At 40.5% G+C, this 20,541-nt stretch overlaps 1 protein-coding gene across 4 annotated transcripts; it reads right to left on the reverse strand.

The window, feature by feature from the left end:
- Positions 1 to 574: 574 nt before the first annotated feature.
- Mrpl42 (mitochondrial ribosomal protein L42) lies at positions 575 to 20,320 on the reverse strand. 4 transcript variants are annotated; one of them, XM_027394120.2, is made up of 6 exons: positions 20,194 to 20,320; positions 18,712 to 18,862; positions 14,419 to 14,482; positions 12,522 to 12,606; positions 5,714 to 5,877; positions 575 to 746 (listed from the first exon to the last, which is right to left on the reverse strand). In XM_027394120.2, the coding sequence occupies exons 2-6, from the start codon at positions 18,785 to 18,787 to the stop codon at positions 701 to 703; spliced, it is 435 nt and encodes a 144-aa protein (XP_027249921.1). In that variant the 5' UTR covers positions 18,788 to 18,862; positions 20,194 to 20,320; the 3' UTR covers positions 575 to 700. The 4 variants fall into 4 exon arrangements, 3 of the variants coding, with proteins under 3 accessions (XP_027249921.1, XP_027249920.1, XP_027249922.1); XM_027394119.2 differs by having other exon boundaries at positions 18,712 to 18,865; positions 20,194 to 20,278; XR_003480947.2 differs by lacking the exon at positions 575 to 746 and adding an exon at positions 7,995 to 8,087 and having other exon boundaries at positions 5,736 to 5,877; positions 18,712 to 18,865; positions 20,194 to 20,283.
- Between the last annotated feature and the right edge of the window lie 221 nt (positions 20,321 to 20,541).

The raw sequence follows: 20,541 nt of genomic DNA on the forward strand, positions 1-20,541 counted from the left end.
AGGCAGAGGCAGGCAGGGCTGGAGAGATGGCTCCATGTTTTGGGGTTTGTTGTTGTTGTTGTTGCTATTCAAGACAGTTTCTTTGTACAGTCCTGGCTGTCCTGGCACTCTGTAGATTAGGCTGGACTTGAACTCATAGAGATCTGCCTGCCTCTGCCTCCCGAGTGCTGAGACTAAAGGCACGAGCCACTATACCCAGCTAGATGGCTCAGTGTTTAAGAGCATATACTTCACCTCTAGAGGACCTGAGTTCAAGTTCCAGCAACCATTTTGGGTGGGTCACAACTGCTTTAAACTCTAGCTCCAGGCCAGAGGCTCTATGAACACCTGTGCTCATGTGTACACATAATTAAAAACAAAATAAGAGGTAGAAGCAGGTGGATCTCTGTGAGTTCAAGGCCAGCCTGGTCTACATAGAAGTCAAAGTCAGCCAGGACTACATAGAGACTCTGTCTCAAAATCAAAATAAATAAGAGAGGAGAAAAGGACTTTAATGTTTCAAAAGGATCATATGATCAAGCAGGCTTCTCTAAATAAGAATTTCAAATTCAGAATCAATGCAATGAGATACACATTTAAACATATGAAAGGGTATTTTTTATTATTTTCCTACATGACATCTTAATGAGTATACCATTTTCGTTTCTCAGCTGACAAATAAGACACAAACTCTCCTTGATGCTCCGCAAATCAAGAACAGTCACCTGTCTTTGGGAGGATTCAGTTTCTTACGACGTCTGTGATACCTTGAGAAGAAGAAAATATTAGAAGTGAGATTACTCCAATAAACTAGTATTCTGGATAGACATCTTAAATGCCTGTGATTATTTTGCTATTTTTATTAGTTATTTGAAAAAAGTCAATAAACTTTATAAATATGCTATTACACACTTCTCAGACATTTCTTAGTAATAAGACATAATCCCATTACAAAAACTATTTTCTATCAACTAAACATTTTGGAAAATCTCCTTTTAGATCTTGAGGACAATTTCATAACCTGGATTACTGGTCTTGAATTAAAACTGAATGCTTATCTTTAAGGAAACTATATATCATAAACATGTTCTATAAAAATGTACTTATAACGCAGTTATTTTCCTCTGGACAGAGGCCTCTTAAACTGTACAATGTACAGAAGAATTCAATTAATGTTTACAGAAAACTGCAGAATGTGACCAAGAATGCAAGCTATGAAAATTAGAATGTCCAGAGCTCCTTTAGTCACTTTGGCAATCACAAATATGCGGAAAACTATAATAACCAATTCAAGTGCAGACAAGGTGAAATCAGCAGGATCAAATGGCATGCCTCAACTCTCTCCAGTCCCCTCTGGAGAAGCAGTGTGGTGAGGCAAATCAAAACTAGTTGTAGTCCTGATCTGCTTCAAGTTGAAATCCTTATCCAAAGTGTCTGGGACCAGAAGTACTTAGAATTTTTAAATTTTTGCATACACAGCACAAACTCTGTTTTATGTTTGATATGTCCCAACACAAAATTCATTTGTATTTCATATGCACATTATACACACAATTTGAAGGTCATTTTATGCAATATTCTTACTGTGATTTGATTGTGACCCTTCAAACTGAGTTTGGTACAGAATTTTCCATTGGTGGAATCAGGTCAGTGCAACGTTAATCTAGTTAATCTTATGGATAACAAAATCAGGAGTCAGATCCTGGGGTAAAAATCTGAATGATCACAGAAGCAGGGAGCAGTCACACTTGCTTCCTACCTCTTCCATTCCTCCATCCAAAAGCACTAGATGCTCTCCCTGCCCCTGATCACTTCCTATTTCCTCTCTGTAAAGACCTCCAGACCTCTATGGTTAATTAGTGGCTAGTTCTGCCCTCTGACTCCAAGCAAGCTTCATTTGTCAGACATAAAATATCACACAACACGTCAGTGCTCAAAAAACTTTCAGAGCCAGGAGTGACGGCCCACTTTAATCCCAGCACTTGAGAGGCAGAGGCAGGTAGATCTCTGAGCTTTGAGGCCTGGTCTGTAGAGCAAGTTCCAGGACAGCCAGGGCCACACACAGAAACCCACTCAAAAGTAAGAGAAAAAAAAAAATTCTACAGACCTAAGTAAATGGAAAAATGTATCCTTTTTATAGATGTAACTATCCAGTTAGGTAAGGCTAAGGCATCAACTAGCCTGAAATTGGCCTGTAGACTAAATGTTATCATATTTAAAATTCTAATTCTAGCAGGTTTTTTTTTTTTTTTTTTTTGAGACAGGGTTTCTGTGTCGTCCTGGCTGTACTGGAACTCGATCTGTAGACCAGGCTGGCCCTGAATTACTAATCAGCCTGCCTCTGCCTTCCAAGTGCTGCAACTAAAGGTGTGAGCAACCAATGTCCAGCTCCAGCAGGCTTTATAAGGAAAAAGTTTTTCAGAGACAAGCTGACTTGAAAATTTAGACACAAATACAAGACACAGGATTGCTGAGAAAACCTTGAAGAGAACGAAGTTAGAGGACTCCACACATCTCAAGCCTCACTTATGGTCAAGTAGTCATACACCGCTACAGTCAATGGAGTCAGGGCCACCCACATGAGAGTCGGCCCAGGTGCTTCTGACACAGACGTTCAGGAAAGACTGTCCTGGAGATTCGACAGCACAAAACTGAGTGGACACAGCACAGGGCTGCCACATAGGCAGACGTTAATGACTTTTACCTGCAGGATTAGGGCATGAATGGACTACAGATCTTCTCATTTTATACCTTACATACCTTTAAAGGCATCTTTGTATACCTCTAAAAACATTGTGAAAGACATATATATCTCGTTTTTAAATCATAGTGAGTCCAGTTCTTTTGATTGGTAGACCTTCAAAACTGAAATATTGACAAATCATCCTACATATTTTTTTCTTAAGGAAAAATGATTCACTGATGTCTAGAAATGAATACTTTTCTTTTCTTTCTTTTTTTTTGGGGGGGGAGGGGGTTCTAGACAGGGTTTCTCTATATAGCTTTGGAGCCTATCCTGGAACCTGCTCTATAAACCATGCTGGCCTCAAACTCATAGAGATCCGCCTGCCTCTGCCTCCTGAGATTAAATACAGGCACCACTACTGCCTGGCCAAAAAAGAATACGTTCAAATGGTATACATTAATAAAAAAAAAAAAAAGGACGTTGGGGTCTACAAGATAGACCAGTGAGTAAAGGCACTTGCCGTATAAGCCTGCAATCCAAATTCCATCCTTGGAACCTACACATATATACACCATGCACAAATGCTAATAATAAGTAAAATTTATTATGTATGTGCACGTACTAACATAGAGTTACTAAGCAAATATATACTGAATGATCTGAAGGGACAATGACTCTAGGCTAGATTTTTTTTCTTCATGCATACAAACTAGTACCTGGGGTTTTCTGCTGGGATCTTTACTGAGAGAGGGATTGGGACAATCAATTCCACCTAATTAAGGTCTGCTTACAATTCAAAGTGCCTCAAAATCCTGATGGAAAAAGATGTACTAGGAGATTACACTAATTAGTAGTCAAAAGCTAATTACTAACAGTAAGATTAAATAAGTAAATAAGATTAAACACAGGTAAGATCCTAGATAACAAGCTTGATTTTAAGGCTCTGAATAGTCAAGTCTCCTTACCTCCAGTCTTCCCCTTCCAGTAAATACAGTCGGGGATTTGTCACAGCATCAGTGACTTGGCTATGAACAATGTTTACGAAGATTAAAGCAATCTGGAATGTGCAGGGTGGAAGCAAATAATGAAAGCCAGTAAGGAAGTCAAAAGGAGACTTGAATTCAGGTCTCTGGATAATGTGCAAAAATAAAAAGACTAGGAAGAAGCTCAGTCAGGAAAGTATCTGCCTGGCGAGCATAAGGACCTGAATCCAATTCCCAGAACCCATGTAAAAAGAACCAACCACGATGGCACATGCTTGCAATCCCAGCACTGGGAGGGGGAGACAGGTCAGGCCCTGGGCCTTGCCGACCAGCCTAGTCTGGTAGGGGAGTTCCAGGCCACTGAGAGACTGTTCAAAACAAAGGTGGACAGCCTCTGATAATGACAGAAGCTGTCCAATAACCTCTCTGCACACCTGCATACAGCCCCCCACATAAATAAGTAAGAAAGTAAGTAGCTACATAAACAAACGAGAGGGATGGTGAGATGGCACAGGCAGTAAAGTAAAGACACTTGCTGTGTCAGCCTGATGACCTGAGTTCAATCCTTGGAACCACGGCAGAAAGACTGGCAGCTGTCCTCTGCCATCCACATTATCAGTGTGGCATGCACACATCCACACACAACACTAATAACAAAAGAACAACTTTTTAATTAAGAAGAAAATAGTATATAAACAAGAGATGCAATAAAGCCAAGAATCATGGCAACACATCTGAGAGTACAGTATAAGTCAAGTTACAAAGCCATGGGATGGCTTGTTAATTCGCTTTCATGAACTGTAACTTAACTGTTACAAAGACAGGGGAAATCTAACAATACACATAAATAACGTGTATTGTTCAACATAAAACATTCAAACATAAAAAGGAATAAGAATAGAAAGACTGGAAGTTGGAAGGATGCTGAAGGGAAGATATGAACTCACAGAGATCCGCCTGCCTCTGCCTCCCGAGTACTGGGATTAAAGGCATTGGTGGCACACACCTTTAATCAAGGCCAGCCTGGTCTACAGAGCCAGTGCCAGGACAGACTCCAAAACAATATAGAGAAACCCTGTCTTGAAAAAAACCAAAAAGAAAAGAAAAGAGCACTTGGCTGTTCTAGAGGAACTAGGTTCAACTCTCACAACCATCTCTAACTCCAGTAACAGGGGATCCAATGCCCCCCTCTTCTCACCTCCTAGGGCATTGCACACATAGCCCTAGCATGAAAATAGGCAAAAACATGCATGCACATAAAATAAAATAAACAAATAACAGGAGTGGGGGGACAATAAGGGGATGGGTGAGTGAGGAAGGCACTCGACACTGTCCTCTGGCCTCCATGCACACACACACTAGCATGAAAATGCATAAATACACACACTACACAAGCACACAAAAAAGATTAACTCAAAACAACCACAAAAAGGAAACTAAAGCCACAGTCAGACACAGGCTAAGAACAACACAGTGTGAGCACTGTAAACAAAACAGCAACTAGTTTTCAAAGGACTGAGGGACATTATTTACTGACCAGTCAGACCGTCGATGCACAATGTTTTTGTGTAGTAATTCAAAATTTGTTTGAAATGAATAAAGGGAGCCTGGGGTGATGGCTCAGAGGTTGAGAGCACCTGCTGCTCTTGCAGAGGGTGCAGGTTTGGTTCCCAGAACTTACATGGTGGCTCCCATTTGGTGGACCTGGGTAATCATCTGGCCTCCAAAGGTTAACACACATATGTAGGGCACTTGCACATAGACAAATCACTCACACACATAGTATAAATAAATAAATCTTTAAAATAAGGAAATGGATAAAGAGCTGAGAATAAGATCAATTATTATCAGGAAGCAGTATTTAGAAACATAAGGACTACTCTTGCATTAAAAAAGGAAAAATAGTGTTATTTTAACTTCAGCATATGTAGATTGAAGAGTATACCATAGCATTCTTGGGGTCAGTTTTTCACACAGAGCACCACTGCACAAGTTGTCAATGTAAAGAAAGCCACCTGCTTCCTCAGTGTGTGTGATGGGAGCTGAAGAGAGGAGTGACACTTACTGTCCGTGTGGGTACCAGCGGTGCTTTGTAGTGAAGAACACCTTGCTGAGCTGTTCTATCATGGGTCCTTGCTCAAGTTGGTCGCTTTTTATTCCTAATTTGGCTTTCAGCACTTGTTCGTGTGTTTCTTCATTATTATGCAAAATATCTGGTTGAGGGATAGGCTATAAAATAAGCAATTAACAAACAAGTATAAAAATGTAAGCCAGACCTGACTGGCTTTATCAGGAAACAACAACCATACTCAGCAATTCATTACACTTCCTGACAGTGAGTAAGTTGCCAGAGCACTTTCAGTTATTAGTTATATTATTCAAAGTCAGAAATATTCTTCTACTCAGACACACAAGAAAACATTGTGGGTTTCTTTTCCATATTACTTTTTAACTTTCAATTTGACAGTTTACCTTATATATTATTAAGGAGAGAACAATGAAAAATATATAAAAGACCTCTGTGGTGGTTTGAATAAGAACGGCCCTCAAATGCTCATATATTTGAATGTCTGGTTGCCAGTTGGTGGACTGCTGAGGAAGGATTAGGAGGTGTGGTTTTGCTGGATGAGGTGTGTCACTTGAGGTGAGCTCTGAGGTTTCAGACACCCACATCAGGTCCAGTATCCCTCTCTACTTGTAAATATAAGTTATTAGCTACTGCTCCAGCATCATGACTGCCTAAATGCTGCCATGCTCCCTGCCATGATGACCATGGACTAAACCCTATGAAACTATAAACAAGCTTTCTTTCATAAGTTGCCTTGGTCATGCTGTCTTTTCACAGCAATATAACAGTAACTAATACAATCACTCATTGTAACATTCCTAAACTGGACAGAGTAGCGCATGCCTGCAATCCCAGCACTGAGGAGGCAGAGGCTGGAGGATCTCTATGAATCTGCAGCCAGCCTAGTGTTGATAGTGTGCTCCAGGCTAGGCAAGTACAGAGTAAGCAAACAAAATAACAAAAAGAGTTGGGCTAGCAGGAAAGCACTTACTTCTTAGTGGTAAGGTATAACAACTACATGGGAGGGAGAGAATAAAAAAAAATAATGAAGAGATTAAGAACAGTACTTTGGTCTCTGGTCCTGCTGCTTAGTAGTGCTATAGCCACAGGCAAGCTAAACCCTTATTTCTCTCGATGTAGCATCTATCTCATAAGAGCTGGTGCAGATCAAACCAATGGTAATGTACAGTGTGCCTTGCTGTTCCTCAAACTCATGGAGATGTCAGTAAACGGTAGTTATTGACCTCTCCCTTAAGGCCCCACACAGGACACAAGTGCTGTAAGCATATTTTAAAGAAGCACCACCTAGACAGTTAAAGCAGTCTTAACAGATTGTCCCTTTTATACAGAGCAGAATATTAGTCATTGTAAATGACTGTCCCTTGAAAGGTACTAGCAAGCATAGCATTAGAGCTGTAAAAGCTGTCAGAATCAAAATGGAACCACAACTAACGTGTCAAGCCTCAACTAAAATGCATGCAAATAAAGCTGGGGGGGTCTAAGGAAGTTCTCACGTTCATAATATCTGATAGCAGGAACTAACAGAAACTCACTCAGAACCACAGCCTTGCATAAAGGCAACTGCAAGTACACGCTGAAAGTTCACTCACCCAATAACTGCCTGGCGAGCCATGGGCTCCAGCCACCCTTGTTACTGTGGAGAAGAACTGGTGCCTCAAGCAACTGCTTTAATCCTCTTCTGCTTGCCCTGTTCCAGCCTACTGAATATAGCAGCTTACTCCAGCCTTCATTTCCTCAGTGCAGCACTCTTAAATATACTGCCATCTTCCTTGCTGTTACTTGGCTGACACAGCCTTTAAATAAGGATTTTCTTAGGTTTTGCTATTTGTTGCTAAAGGCCAAATGTCTGAAGCCAGGCATGTTGGCACTCACTTGGCATCTCAACCCTGGAAAGGTGAGACAGAGAGTTGTCTATCATTGGGGTCACTGAACCACAGAACGAGATAGCCTGAACAACATAAAGAGATCCAGCCTGGGCTACAGTGAAACTCTGCCTCAAAACACTTCCACATTTAAAAAAAAAAATGCAAATATTATAAAGAAGCTGTTTGGGGACAGCATGCCTCAGTAGACAAATGTGCTTGCTTGCTAAGTTTGCTCCCTGGTACCCACGTATAGATGGACAAAACTGAGTCTACACAGTTATCCTCTGGCCTCTACTCCCATGCCATGTGTCTTAGTCACTGTTGTATTGCTGTGAAGACACCACGACCACGGCAACTCTTACAAAGGAAAGCATTTAATTGGGCTGGCTTACAGTTTACAGGTTTAGTCCAGTATCATCGTGGCAGGAAGCATGGCAGCATGGGATCAGCAGCTGGAGAAGTAGCAAATAGTTCTATATCTGGATCTGCAGAAAGCAGGAAGAAAGAGATCCTGGGACTGGCTTTGGCTTTTGAAACCCCCAGTGACACACTTCCTCCAACAAGGCCACACCCCTAATCCCTCTCAAGTAGTGCCACTCCCTAATGACCAAGCATTCAAATATATGATCCTGTGGGACCATTCTCATTCAAACCACAGCACACATATGAACCATACATATCATATACAAACCTGTGACACATACACACAAAAAAGCTAATGTCAAGTGTTAATAAACAGTGGCTTTCATTTCCTAGCAGTCTTAATTCTAAAATATTCCTATTCTCACTGTAGCCTGATCTATTTGCCAGGCACAGTAGTGAGTATCTTTAATCCCAGCGCTTGGGAAGCAGAGGCAGGTTGACGTCTATGAGCTTGAGGCCAGCCTGGTCTACAGAGTGAGAGAGCTGGAGCTACACAGTGAGACCCTGTCTCAAAAACCAACACACATTTATTTTCAAGTGTACAGATAAAAAGGACATTAGAAATGATTTTGCAGCCTATATCAACAGCCACTAGCAGATTTAGAATTTTTGTGTGTTTGTTTTATTTTTCATTACAGGGTTTCTCTGTAGCTTTGGAGCCTGTCCTGGAACTAGTTCTATAGACCAGGATGTCCTGGAACTCGCAGAGATCCACCTGCCTCTGCTCCCGAGTGCAGGGACCACCACCACCCAGCTCAAAATTTTTTTTAACATAATTCTCCTTGACCAACTTTAGAAGAGTACGTGTCTCAGGGAGACAGAAAAACTAACAAGAACTAAATACTGTGAAGCACTCTAAGATCTCAGCCTGAATTCTCTTGTTTTCCTTTTCCCCTTCTCCTTTTATTTTACCACATGTATTGACATCTTGTGTGCATGTGTATGTGTGGCGATTGTGTGGAGGTAAGAGGGTAACTTTCAGGAATTGGTTCTCCCCTTCTACCGTGTAGGTCTGGGGGACTGAACTCACATCATCAGCCTTGCACAACTTTCCCCAAGGAACCATCTGCTGACCTCTGTTTCTTGAGGCAGGTTTATGTAGCTCAGGCGTCTTTACAGTTGATGTGTAGCTGGAGAACAACCTTGAACTCCTGACCCTCTTACCGCTATTTTCCATGTGCTAAGATTAAGGCATACACCACTCTAACTGGGCTTCCTCGCTTTAGTGAAGAAGTTCAAACACTGGGCTGGGGAGATAGTTTAGTACTTAAGAGCACTTGCTGCTCTTCCAGAGATCTGGATTTGTTTCCCAGCACCTACATGGTGTCTCTCTAAATCCAGTCCTAGGGAAACTAATGTCTTTTTCTGGTTCCTGCAAGCACTGCCTGCACATAGAACATAGAATACATGTAGGAGGAACATCCATATGCATAAAATATTCAAATGTTTCTAAAAATTAATTAAAAAAAACAAATTTTAAAATTTGATTTTTGAGCTGGGTGGTGGTGATGCACACCTTCAATCCTAGCACTTGGGAAGCAACACAGGCAGATCTCTGAGTTCAAGGCCAACCTGGTCCACAGAGTGAGTTCCAGGTCAGCCAAGGCTACACAGAGAAAACCGGTCTCAACTCCCCCCTCAAAAAAATCCAAAATATTTGATTTAACTTTTAAAATTTCCACTAAAATCAACCACTAAAAAGATGTGTTACAAGAATAAAGCATAATGGTATACACATATGAAAATATCATTATGAAACCCATTACTTTATGACTTTATGTACTAACTTTAAAACTAAAGTATTGCAAGGGCCAGTAAAATGGTTCAACAGATAAAACTGTCTGTCACACAAGTCTGACAACCTAAATTTGATACCCAGAACTCACAGTGAGTGAACTGCCCTCTACATAGGTTGCACACGAGCGGCACGTGCGCGAGCACACACATACATACACACACACACACACACAAATTCAAAAGAATTATAAAGGGAGACAGAAAAACTGTGGTTTTATGGTTACATTTATATAGTGTGTGGAGAGCACTCGTGCATGTGTAGAAGTCAGAGGACAACTTGCAGCAGTCAGTTCTCTGCTTCTTGGGATCAAATTCAGATGACAGCAAAAAGCCCTTCCCCACTCTCACCAGCTCTAAATACACTTACTGAGTTACACCCACACTTCCTTTTTCTTTATTTTCTGTCTATTCTTTCTTTTTCTACACCCCCCCAATATGATGCCTTTATTTTCCTGAAATAGAAATTCTAAATCATAGGAAATATTTTTGGAACATTCGTACTTTAATAAAATACACACCAGCCAGGAGGTGGTGGCACATAACTATAATCCCAGCACTGGGGAGGCAGAGGCAGATGGATCTCTGTGAGTTTGAGACCAGCCTGGTCTACAAGAGCTAGTTCTAGGACAGCCTCCAAAGCCACAGAGAAACCATGGGGGCAAAAACAAAAGCAAAACACACCAAGCAGAAGAAAACCAAGCAGAAAGAAAAAAGATCTGTTTACTTAAATCTATGAAAAATAATCCTAGCCAAGTGGTAGTGGTGCATGACTTTACCCAGGGGCAGGCGATCTCTGTGAATTAGAAGCCACCCTGGTCTACAAAGATAGTTCCAGAACAAGCTCCAAAGCTATAAAGAAGAATCCTATCTCAAAACCCAAAAAACAAAAAGAAAAGAAAAATAATACTGTTTTGGATTCACCAGTGTCGGAGTGAGAGTAAGGCTAAGGTGCGAGAATAGAGGAGAAATCACCCAGAGTTGACGGATAACAGCAACAAGTATATTATTATCAAAAGTTAAAACAAAAACATAAAAATGCTATCAAGAGATATATCTAAGTATTTTTTAGGTAAAAACTCAAAAAAATTTTATTTTAAATGTAAAAAAGATAATAGCATGATGTGGTAAGTACCAAAGTCAGTCAGGCATGGTCTACAAGGCTAGTTCTGGGTCAGTCAGAGCTTTCCAGTGAGACTCTGTTTCAAATATACAAACGAAACAAAAATTAAAATATTTTGAACAAAAAATGATTGATAAAAATGTAAGTCAAATCAAAATAAATTATGCTAATTTTTTTATCTTGTGCCTGAAGATTGGAAAAAAGTTTTTGAAGAAATAAGAAAAAAATTAAACTAAGTAGTTAAAATTATTTACCCACTGGGGGGGGGGGGCTAGAAAGATGCCTCTCCAGTTAAAAGCAATGGCAGCTCTTGCAGAGGACTCAGTCTCAATTCCCAGGATCCACACAGTGGCTCAAAACCATGTATAACTCTTGTTCCAGTGGACCCAATGCCATGCTTTGGCCTCTGCGGGCATCAGGCCTGTACATGCAGACAAAACACTCATCTATGTAAGAAAAAAACTGGGAAAAAACTTTATCCATTTTGGTTTACTAAAAAAAAAAAAAAAAAAAAAAAGTGGCATGGGACTCAATGGTTAAGAGTGTACACTGTTCTTCCAAAGGACTCCAGTTCAGTTCCTGGCCCCCATATCAGATAGCTCACAAACACCTGTAACTCCAGTTCCAAGGGATCCAACACACCCTTCTGGATGCTTTGGGCACCCACACACATGTGGCATCCACTCACATAGACACACACATAAACATGAAATAAAAATAAACCTTTTTAAAAAAATTGTTAAATTGTCAGGCGTTGGTGGAGCACGCCTCTAATCCCAGCACTTGGGAGGCAGAGGCAGGCGGATCTCTGTGAGTTCGAGGCCAGCCTGGTCTCCAAAGCGAGTGCCAGGATAGGCTCCAAAGCTACACAGAGAAACCTTGTCTCGAAAAACCAAAAAAAAAAAAAAAATTGTTCAATTGACTAAACATTAAAAAGACTGTTTGGTCCCTTGAAATGGCCCAGCAGGAAAACACACTTGCCCGCAGGCCTCATGACTGGAGTTCAATTCCTGGAACCCACACTGTGGCTAGAGACAACCAAGTCCCAAAAGTTATCCTCTAACTTCCACACAAACATCATGGCATGTACATACACACACATACAAATGAATGGAATCTTAAAATTAAAAACATGATCAGACTCAACAGCACAAAAGTTATAAAAGAGTATTCTAAAATACACGTCTTTCGTAATATACAGGAGTATCACATTTAAGATATTTTTCATTTTTATTTTGGGGGAAGGCATGTGAATGTGTGTGGTTCTGGGAATTCAACCCAAAGCCTCACAAATACTAGCTGAGTGCTCTACCAATCTCCTATATTTCCCAACCTTTAATTTTTTTTAAATTTTAGACAAGGTCTTGATAAGATGAATTTAATGTCCTCCTGCTTCAGACTAACTGATGGGAGTCACAGGTCTCTACCACCAGGTCTAGCTTTTATCCAATTTTTTAGGTAAGAAAAATGATGCCCTAATTGCCCTTAAAGAGTTACCTTGTATACTAAGAAACCTTAAAGGAAAGAAGACTAAAAGACCCAAAGCAAATAAAGGTTATCAGACAATTCCCTTACATACCTTGGTATGTTCGTACGGGATGTCCACAGAAGGGTGGTAGCACACTATTGTCCTGCCATCGGATGTCAAAGCGAGCTCTACCTTGCTGGAAAGGAATGTTTTAGAGACACAGTTAGACTGTACTTAAGGCAGCATGAGTACTTTTAGGTTTGGATTTTAGCTTTTTGAGACAAGGTCTCACTCTAATTCATGTAGTCATGGAACTCACTATGTAGCCCATGCTGGTCTCAAACATATGGCAATACTCTTGCCTCTGCCTTCAAAGTGACTGGCTAACAGATACATACCATCATATCTTGCAGAATGACTTTTGTTTCGAGATAGGATCTCATGGCTACTAGCCAAGGATGACCTTAAACTCTTGATCCTCCTAACTCTATCTCCTAACTGTTAAGATTATGACCAGCAGCCAGGTGGTGGTGGTGGCCTTTAATCCCAGCACTTGGGGAGACAGAGGCAGGCGAATCTCTGTGAGTTCGAGACCAGCCTGGTCTACAAGAGCTAGTTCCAGGACAGCCTCCAAAGCCACAGAAAAAGCCTGTCTTGAAACACCCTCCCCCAAAAAAGAGATTTATTTATTGTATTTTATATGTCTGAATGTTTTGCCTGAACAAATGTATGTGCACCACGTGTGTTCCCGGTGTCCTCAGAGGTCAGAAGAGGTTATCAGATCCCCTGGAACTGGAGATATGAACGAGTTATAATTCATCATGTGAGTGCTGGGAACCAAACCCAGGTCTTCTGCAAGAGCAGCACTGCTAACCACTGATCCATCCATCATCTTTCCACCCCATCACTCCATTTTGAGCCAAGGTCTCACTAGATAGTCCAGACTGGCCTTGAATTCACTAGGTAGATAGTTCAGGCTGGCCTTGAACTCATGATCCTCTTTCTTGCTTTAGCTTTCCAAGTGCTGGGATGATCACCACAGCAGGCTTTAGAGAGTTCTGCATAATATGTACACTGACATCACTCAATCTGTTCAGGTTCAAAACAACATAATCCAGTCTAATTCATCATGTGCTACTTAGAACTCATCAAAAGTACAATTAAAACCAGTATCAAAAAAGAAAGTATGGACTAAAGAGAAGGCTTGTTGCTATTGCAAAGGACCCTGATTCCTTTCCCAGTACCCACATGGTCACTCACAAGTCAGTAGCTCCAGTTCCAGGAGATATGATGCCCTATTCTGACCTCTTCAGACACCAGGAACACACGTGGTGCACATATATACATTTAGACAAAGTCCCCATACACATAATAAACTTGAAAGAAACTATAAAAACCCTGCTCATGGTGACACTTGTCTAAGCACTGGGAAGAGGATCAATAGTCCAAAGTAGTGAGTTTGAGTTTAGCCTGGGCTGTTTTTTCTTTATTTACTTTTTATTTTCTAAAACTTGCAATAAAACACACATAATGTAAGAAAATAAATTGTATTTTCTGCACATCAACTCTGCTCAAAAAACAAATCACATCATATGCTATTCTTAGTTCTTAGAATAATGATTAAGTTGGATAAATACCAAACAAATGGTGCTGAATTCAACAGTGTAATTTGGAATTATTCAGTGTTAAACAAAAGACAGATAAATACCTAATCTAATAGATATAAGCCCTAATATAAAATTATAAAAACTAATTAGCTTTTACAGGAAGTTAAAGCCTGATGCAGAAAGAAAAGAGTCTGTTAAAGCAAATATGAGCCTTCACGGCAACACAGTAGTAATAGATTTTATCTAAAATGTGGAATGTGTATAATCCAGATACACATTTAATCCATATAAATAAGACACAATCTTAAAAACACAATTAAAGAAGAATAGTCAGAAAGGCAAACATAAAATCATTTCAGATATAGCTACGACTCTCATTTTCAAGTAAGTTTTATACATACCAGTTGTAGTCATCTGGAAGAGAGGAGTATGTAGATTTACGACAAGCACTAGATAAAGCTCCATCTACAAAAATCCACACAGAAAAATAGTTTAGTTCACCTGAGCGTAAAGATAAATTTTAACATCAACCAATATTTGTTTCTTTTTTATTGAGACAGGGTCTCACTATGTAGCCCTGACTATCCTGGAACTCACTCTGTAGACCAGGCTGGCCTTTAACTCACAGAGATCCATCTGCCTCTGCCTCCTAAGTGCTGGGATTAAAGGTGTGCGCCACCACAGATTGACAAGCTATGTATTTTTTTTTAAAGGTTTTATTTATTTATTATGTATAAAGTCTTCTGCCTGCACGCCAGCAGAGGGCACCAGATCTCATTCAAGGTGGTTGTGAGCCACCATGTGGTTGCCAGGAATTGAACTCAGGACCTCTGGAAGAACAGTCAGTGCTCTTAACAGCTGAGCCATCTCTCTGGCCCAAGTTCCATCTCTTGAGACCTACATGATAGAAGGAGAGAACCAAATCCACAGACAAACGTGTAATTAAAAAAAAAAAAAAAAATATATATATATATTATATATATATATATATATATATATATATATATATCCACACACACACACACACACATACATACACCACCTTGAATGAGATCTGGTGCCCTCTGCTGGCGTGCAGGCAGAAGACTGTATACATAATAAATAAATAAAATCTTTTTATATATATGAAAAACAGACCAACTAAGAACAGAATTATCAAAGCTGGGCATGTGGCTTAGACATAGTCCACGTCAGTCAGAGCCACAGGGCCACACAGTGAGGCTCTGTCTCAAGACAACAGAACAGTAACTAGCATCTGACACCACGTACCACTCTGACACAGACCCTAAGGGGTCCAAGTCAGCACACTGACGCCCTTGTACATCCATCCTATTGCTACACTGTTCACAAATCAAGACAACCACAGGCAATGCGTAAAGAAAACATGGCATAAAGAATGAAATTATGCCATCTGCATAAAAATGAATGGAACTTAAAACCATCATGTTAAGTGAAGTAAGTCACACTCTGAAGGACAGATAGCTCCAGGTGTGGCTCTCACAATTGTAACTCTACTATTAGGGAAACTGAGGCAGAAATCCAACAAGTTTGAAAGCAGGCTAAGTGAGAGTAAAACACTGAAAACATTATCAACAAGACAACCCTAGTGTTAGTGGAAATCCTAGTGTTTAGGAAGTAGAGGCAGAAGTATTCATCAAGGTCAGCTTCACCTACACAGTAAGTTCAAGACCAGCCTGAGCTACATGAAACTGTCTCAGCCAAACAAAACAGAACCAGATACAGCTCAGTGGCAGAGCACTGACCTACCATGTGTAGTTTCAATTCCCAACACCACAAAAACTAAACGAAAGATTCTGGACTAAGAACATGGCTCAGTGTGTGAAGTGCGTACTGTACAAGTATGAAGACCCAAGACTGGGTTCTCCACACCAATGCAAAAGCCAGTGTCTGTGAAGTCAATGATGGGGAGAATGGGAAATTCAGAGATGGACAGATCCTTGGTGCTCTATGGCCACCCAGTCTAGCTGAAACCACAAGCTCTGGATTCACTGAGAAACTGTCTCGTCTCAAAAAATTAGGTAAAAGAGGCAGGTGGATCTCTGTGAGTTTGAGACCAGCCTGGTCTACAAGAGATAGTTCCAGGACAGCCTCCAAAGCCACAAAGAAACCCTGTCTCAAAAAACAAAACAAAACCAAATTGGTAGAAAGGCAACAGAGGAAGACAACCTAAATTGACCTCTAGCCCTGTACACACACCCTGTTGAGCACAGCCATGCACATATCCCTCACACACACATGCACACACACACACACACACACACACACAGAGAGAGAGAGAGAGAGAGAGAGAGAGAGAGAGAGAGAGAGAGAATTACAGAAGAGGCTGAGGAAATGACTGACTGGGTTGGTAAAACGCTTGTTCACAAGAATGATGACCTGAGTTTTTTAAAACGCCAGCACCCACATAAAAAGCCAGGAGCAGAGGTGTGCACTTGTAATACCCATGCTGGGGAGAAAGCACAGACAGCCCCCAGACAGCCTCGTCAAGTTGGGGATTTCCAGGTCCTAGAAAAACCATTATAACAAAAGGTTGATGGCACCTATGAAAAACACCCAAAGTTTTCTGGTCTTCACAGGTGTACTCACACCAACATTCACACCTACACACACAAATAAAACAAATAATTAAAATAAAATACACACAGAGAGAAAAGACAAACACTGTGTATTTTCCCTAATGCAGAATCTAGGTGCGTGCGTGCGTGCGTGCGTGCGTGCGTGCGTGCGTGCGTGTGTGTGTGTGTGTGTGTATATTATATATATATATATATATATATATGGGGTTATGGGGTTATGGGGTTTTGTTTTTGAGAGACAGGGTTTCAGTGTGCAGGCGACGCTAGCCTCCAACTTGCTGCCTCTGCCTCTAGAGTACTGGATTACAGGTGCATCGCCATGCCCGACCTATTCACAGATGACGTGAAAGTGGAAGGGAGACTAGAGGAAAAGGTTTAAAGAGAAGGGAAGAGGGGAATAAGGGAGAATAATGAAGGGAGGAATATTACATGTTTTCTCTCATGTGAAAATCTAGATTTAAATGACTCAAAAGCAAAAGAGGGATGCTATGGAATAATCCTCTTATACACTGAAAAATTTGTCTCTGTGAATTGGTTTAATAAAATGATTGGCTAGTAGCCAAGCAGGAAGTACAACTGGGGCAACCAAACTGAGGATGATGGGAAGGAAAAGGGGGGAAGTCAAGAGTCTCCGGCCAGACTTTGAGGGAGGCAGGATCAGAGGACTGACTGATGTGTACTAATAAAGGTACTATCACATGGTAGAGTGTAAATAAGGAATATGGATTAATTTAAAATGTAAGAGCTAGCTAGTAATAAGCCTGAGCTATTGGCCGAGCATTTATAAGTAATATTAAGCCTCAGAATGGTTATTTGGGACTGAATGGTTACAGGACAGGAAACATCCAATTACAGGGAGAGGAACAGAACTAGCAAAATGGAGGAAAAACGGAGTGAATAAGTAAATCACAAGGACTATGTATGCACAAAAACGCCATAATGAAACTCATTATTTTGTATGTTGACTAGAAAATTAATAAAAAGTAAAAAAAATTACAACAATTATATTGTTTATTATTATTTTTAGACAGAGTCTCACTATGTAGCTGTGGCTGGCCTGAAACTCACTATGTACACCAGATTAGCCTTGAACTCACAGAGATTCACCTGATTCTACCTCCTAAATTCTTGGGATTATAGGCCTATGCCATCATGTCCATCTCATAGTTATTTTTGTTGTTGTTTTGAGACAGGGTCTCTCTATACAGCCCTGGCTGTCCTGAAACTCACTATAAAGTCCAGATTGATTTCAAACTCACAGAGATCTGCCTGCCTCGGCCTCCCAAGTGCTGGGATTAAAGGCGTGTGCCACCACCGCCCAACTCTGAACACTGTTTTAAAAAGTGTTTATTTTGCTTCAAATGCCCTAAATTAGGTATTTATTGCTGGGAGGTGTGGGGGATAAAGGCAGATCACTGTGAGAAGCAGGGTTTTTACTTTTCATTGTTTGTGAGTTGACAGATTAACAATTATGCATGTATAACACTTTGGGGACAATCTTTAGAAAGGAAGCATGTTCATTTGTTTAGTGGTTTTATCCAGAAGGGAAAAAAGTTTCCTACAATATTAACAATGATTGTTATCCCTGGTAGATGGGACTGTGGATTTGCTTTTTATTTCCCAATCTTGAGAACTACTTAAAAGAAAAAAATTAACATGTAAAATACACGAAGTATAAATGTTCCTCCTGAAGGGTAAGTTACCCTCTACCAGCTCACCCATAACCTACTTGTGGTTTAATGACAGCCAATGATTACCCTCGATTTTTTATTTAGCATTTATGCATGTACGTGTACATACACACAGAGTCATCTTTTAAGTCCACAATGGGATCATTCTCTGATCCCTCTGACCTAATATCAGGTTTTTTTTCTTTCTCTATTTGGTGATCATTCCACGTTGGTAACAGCTGCATGATAATTCATAGTTAAGATGTAGCATAATTTATTCATTCTCCTTTTGACTGACATTTAAGTTTTGTCCTCTTTTTATTATCAAAAACAAGAGGCATATAGAATGAACAAATGCTTTAAATATTCTATACTTGAAAAAGCATAAAACTTTTTTAAACATTAAAAAAAAAAAAGCATCACTTACTTTGGATTGGAAACAAACGTTTCCAGATAGTTCTGTTTGATGTCACCCATTTTACCACTGTTGCCATGATCCTCATCAGGTGATTTGAAAAAAGATACTGTGGGGGGAAATCGCTTCTAAAATCTGTTTCTAGGCACACAGGTTTTCATTCCTGCTACAGAGATAAAGAAAAATAATACAAAGGTGAATGTAAACACTACATTAGCACTAGTCATTGGAAAACAAGGCTTTTCAACTGTTCTGTTCCACACAATTTAACAATGGGACAAAGAACAATGGCACCAAAAAAATAAGAAACCAAACCCAACAACTCCATCTACTATCATTTCACTTACATGTAACCTTCTCAACACTCAATGCAGTTTGTTTCAGTTGAGCACACAGTAAAACTGTAATTACTTAGAAAGTCATTCACACATAATACAGTGTGTACTCCTCAAACTCTAGTGTGTCCAGGCACTGATTCCCAAGTACATAAGACTGTATCACTTCAGTAATATTGTTTCTGATGAAATGCAATATTCAACAAGACCTATCCTTGGTCCATGAAAATTTTAAGAGGAACACATCAATGTCACCGTCTTACAGGTTTTAAACAAAGGGCTCTCGCCATTTCATCTTACTGTCACGTAACATTTAAAGATATGCCAAAGCATATTTCTATTGAATCATGAAAATTTAAAAGACTTGCTTCCAAAGACTTTGCTTCCAAAGTGAGTTGTTGCTCACTTACAAACTGGAAAATCTGAGGCAAGTCATTAATTAAATGACCTTCCAATTCTGAGGGAAACAACCACAATGTTCATGAGATGTTGTAAATTAATCGTATATAATTACTGTATCCCTATTTTCAATTTGTCTCAATGGCTATCTATGCCCTTTTCTAGCTCTGTAGGCTGATTCCTGACACTGTCGAACAGTGCGACTTGCTAACGCAGAGTTCATTCAGCGTGCGATAGTGGCTTGCAATCCGCTTTCCTTTACACTCTGTATCTTTCAGACATTTGATTAGGAACAAAGGCTGACAGAAGTCTAATGATTTATTATTTTAGTAGTCCACTGTTTAGTGTCCTGTAAGAGACACACACCCACGTCTTACATATAAGTCCAAAATCAAAACATTTGTGGGGGACACTAATTTTCCTGGGCTCAAACTATTGCTGCAGAGACTTTCGAGTGTTAGTCCTTGGCACCAAATTCAGTTCCAAATCAAACACCCCGAAGGGTCTTAAGTTTGGTGAACAGATGCAGAGGACCATGGACCGATAAAAACTTGGACCAGGAGGCATCTCAGGAGTCGCAAGGTCAGCCGGACACCCACCAGCACACAGGTGGTGAGCTAAAGGAAAGGCGCAGCCATACGCCGGCCCTTCTGCTGGATGGAGCCTAGGGACACCGGCAGCCTGGCTCTGCGGGCAACGACAGACAGAAAAGCCCTCAACGCGCACAGAGAGGGCAGAGTTTAAATACACAAGTACTCACCGTGGGCCCGCCATCTTGCTTCAATCCGGGTCCTAAAGATGCCGTCCTGCGCGCGCTACAGGCCCGCAAGGTACTCTGGGAGTCGTAGTTTCTGAGGGAAAAGTAGCCCCCGGTAGCAGAAGGAAAGCGGGACGTGCGGGTCACTATGGCCAGCGTTTGTTATGGCAGCTTGGGTTACAAAGGTGCTCAGACAACAAAATCGTTACCCTCCGGTTTCTGGCAGTGTCTAAAATAACAACAGCAAAAACAATTTTGCATTAATATTCAGAGAAACACTAGACTATTCATGATGGATGAAATAAGTTTTCTCAGAGAAGACAAGATTTCAGAAAATTCAAATATGAACGT

Source organism: Cricetulus griseus (assembly GCF_003668045.3).
Source record: "Cricetulus griseus strain 17A/GY chromosome 1 unlocalized genomic scaffold, alternate assembly CriGri-PICRH-1.0 chr1_0, whole genome shotgun sequence".
Classification (NCBI taxonomy): Eukaryota; Metazoa; Chordata; class Mammalia; order Rodentia; family Cricetidae; genus Cricetulus; species Cricetulus griseus.

Coding starts and splice junctions, on each gene's coding strand:
- Mrpl42 (XM_027394120.2), bottom strand. CDS start 18,787: ATGAGGATCATGGCAACAGTGGTAAAATGGGTGACATCAAACAGAACT. Junction 5,878..12,521: donor TCCCGTACGAACATACCAAG/GTATGTAAGGGA, acceptor CTTATTTTATAG/CCTATCCCTCAACCAGATAT. Junction 747..5,713: donor CGCTGGTACCCACACGGACA/GTAAGTGTCACT, acceptor CTTCTTCTCAAG/GTATCACAGACGTCGTAAGA.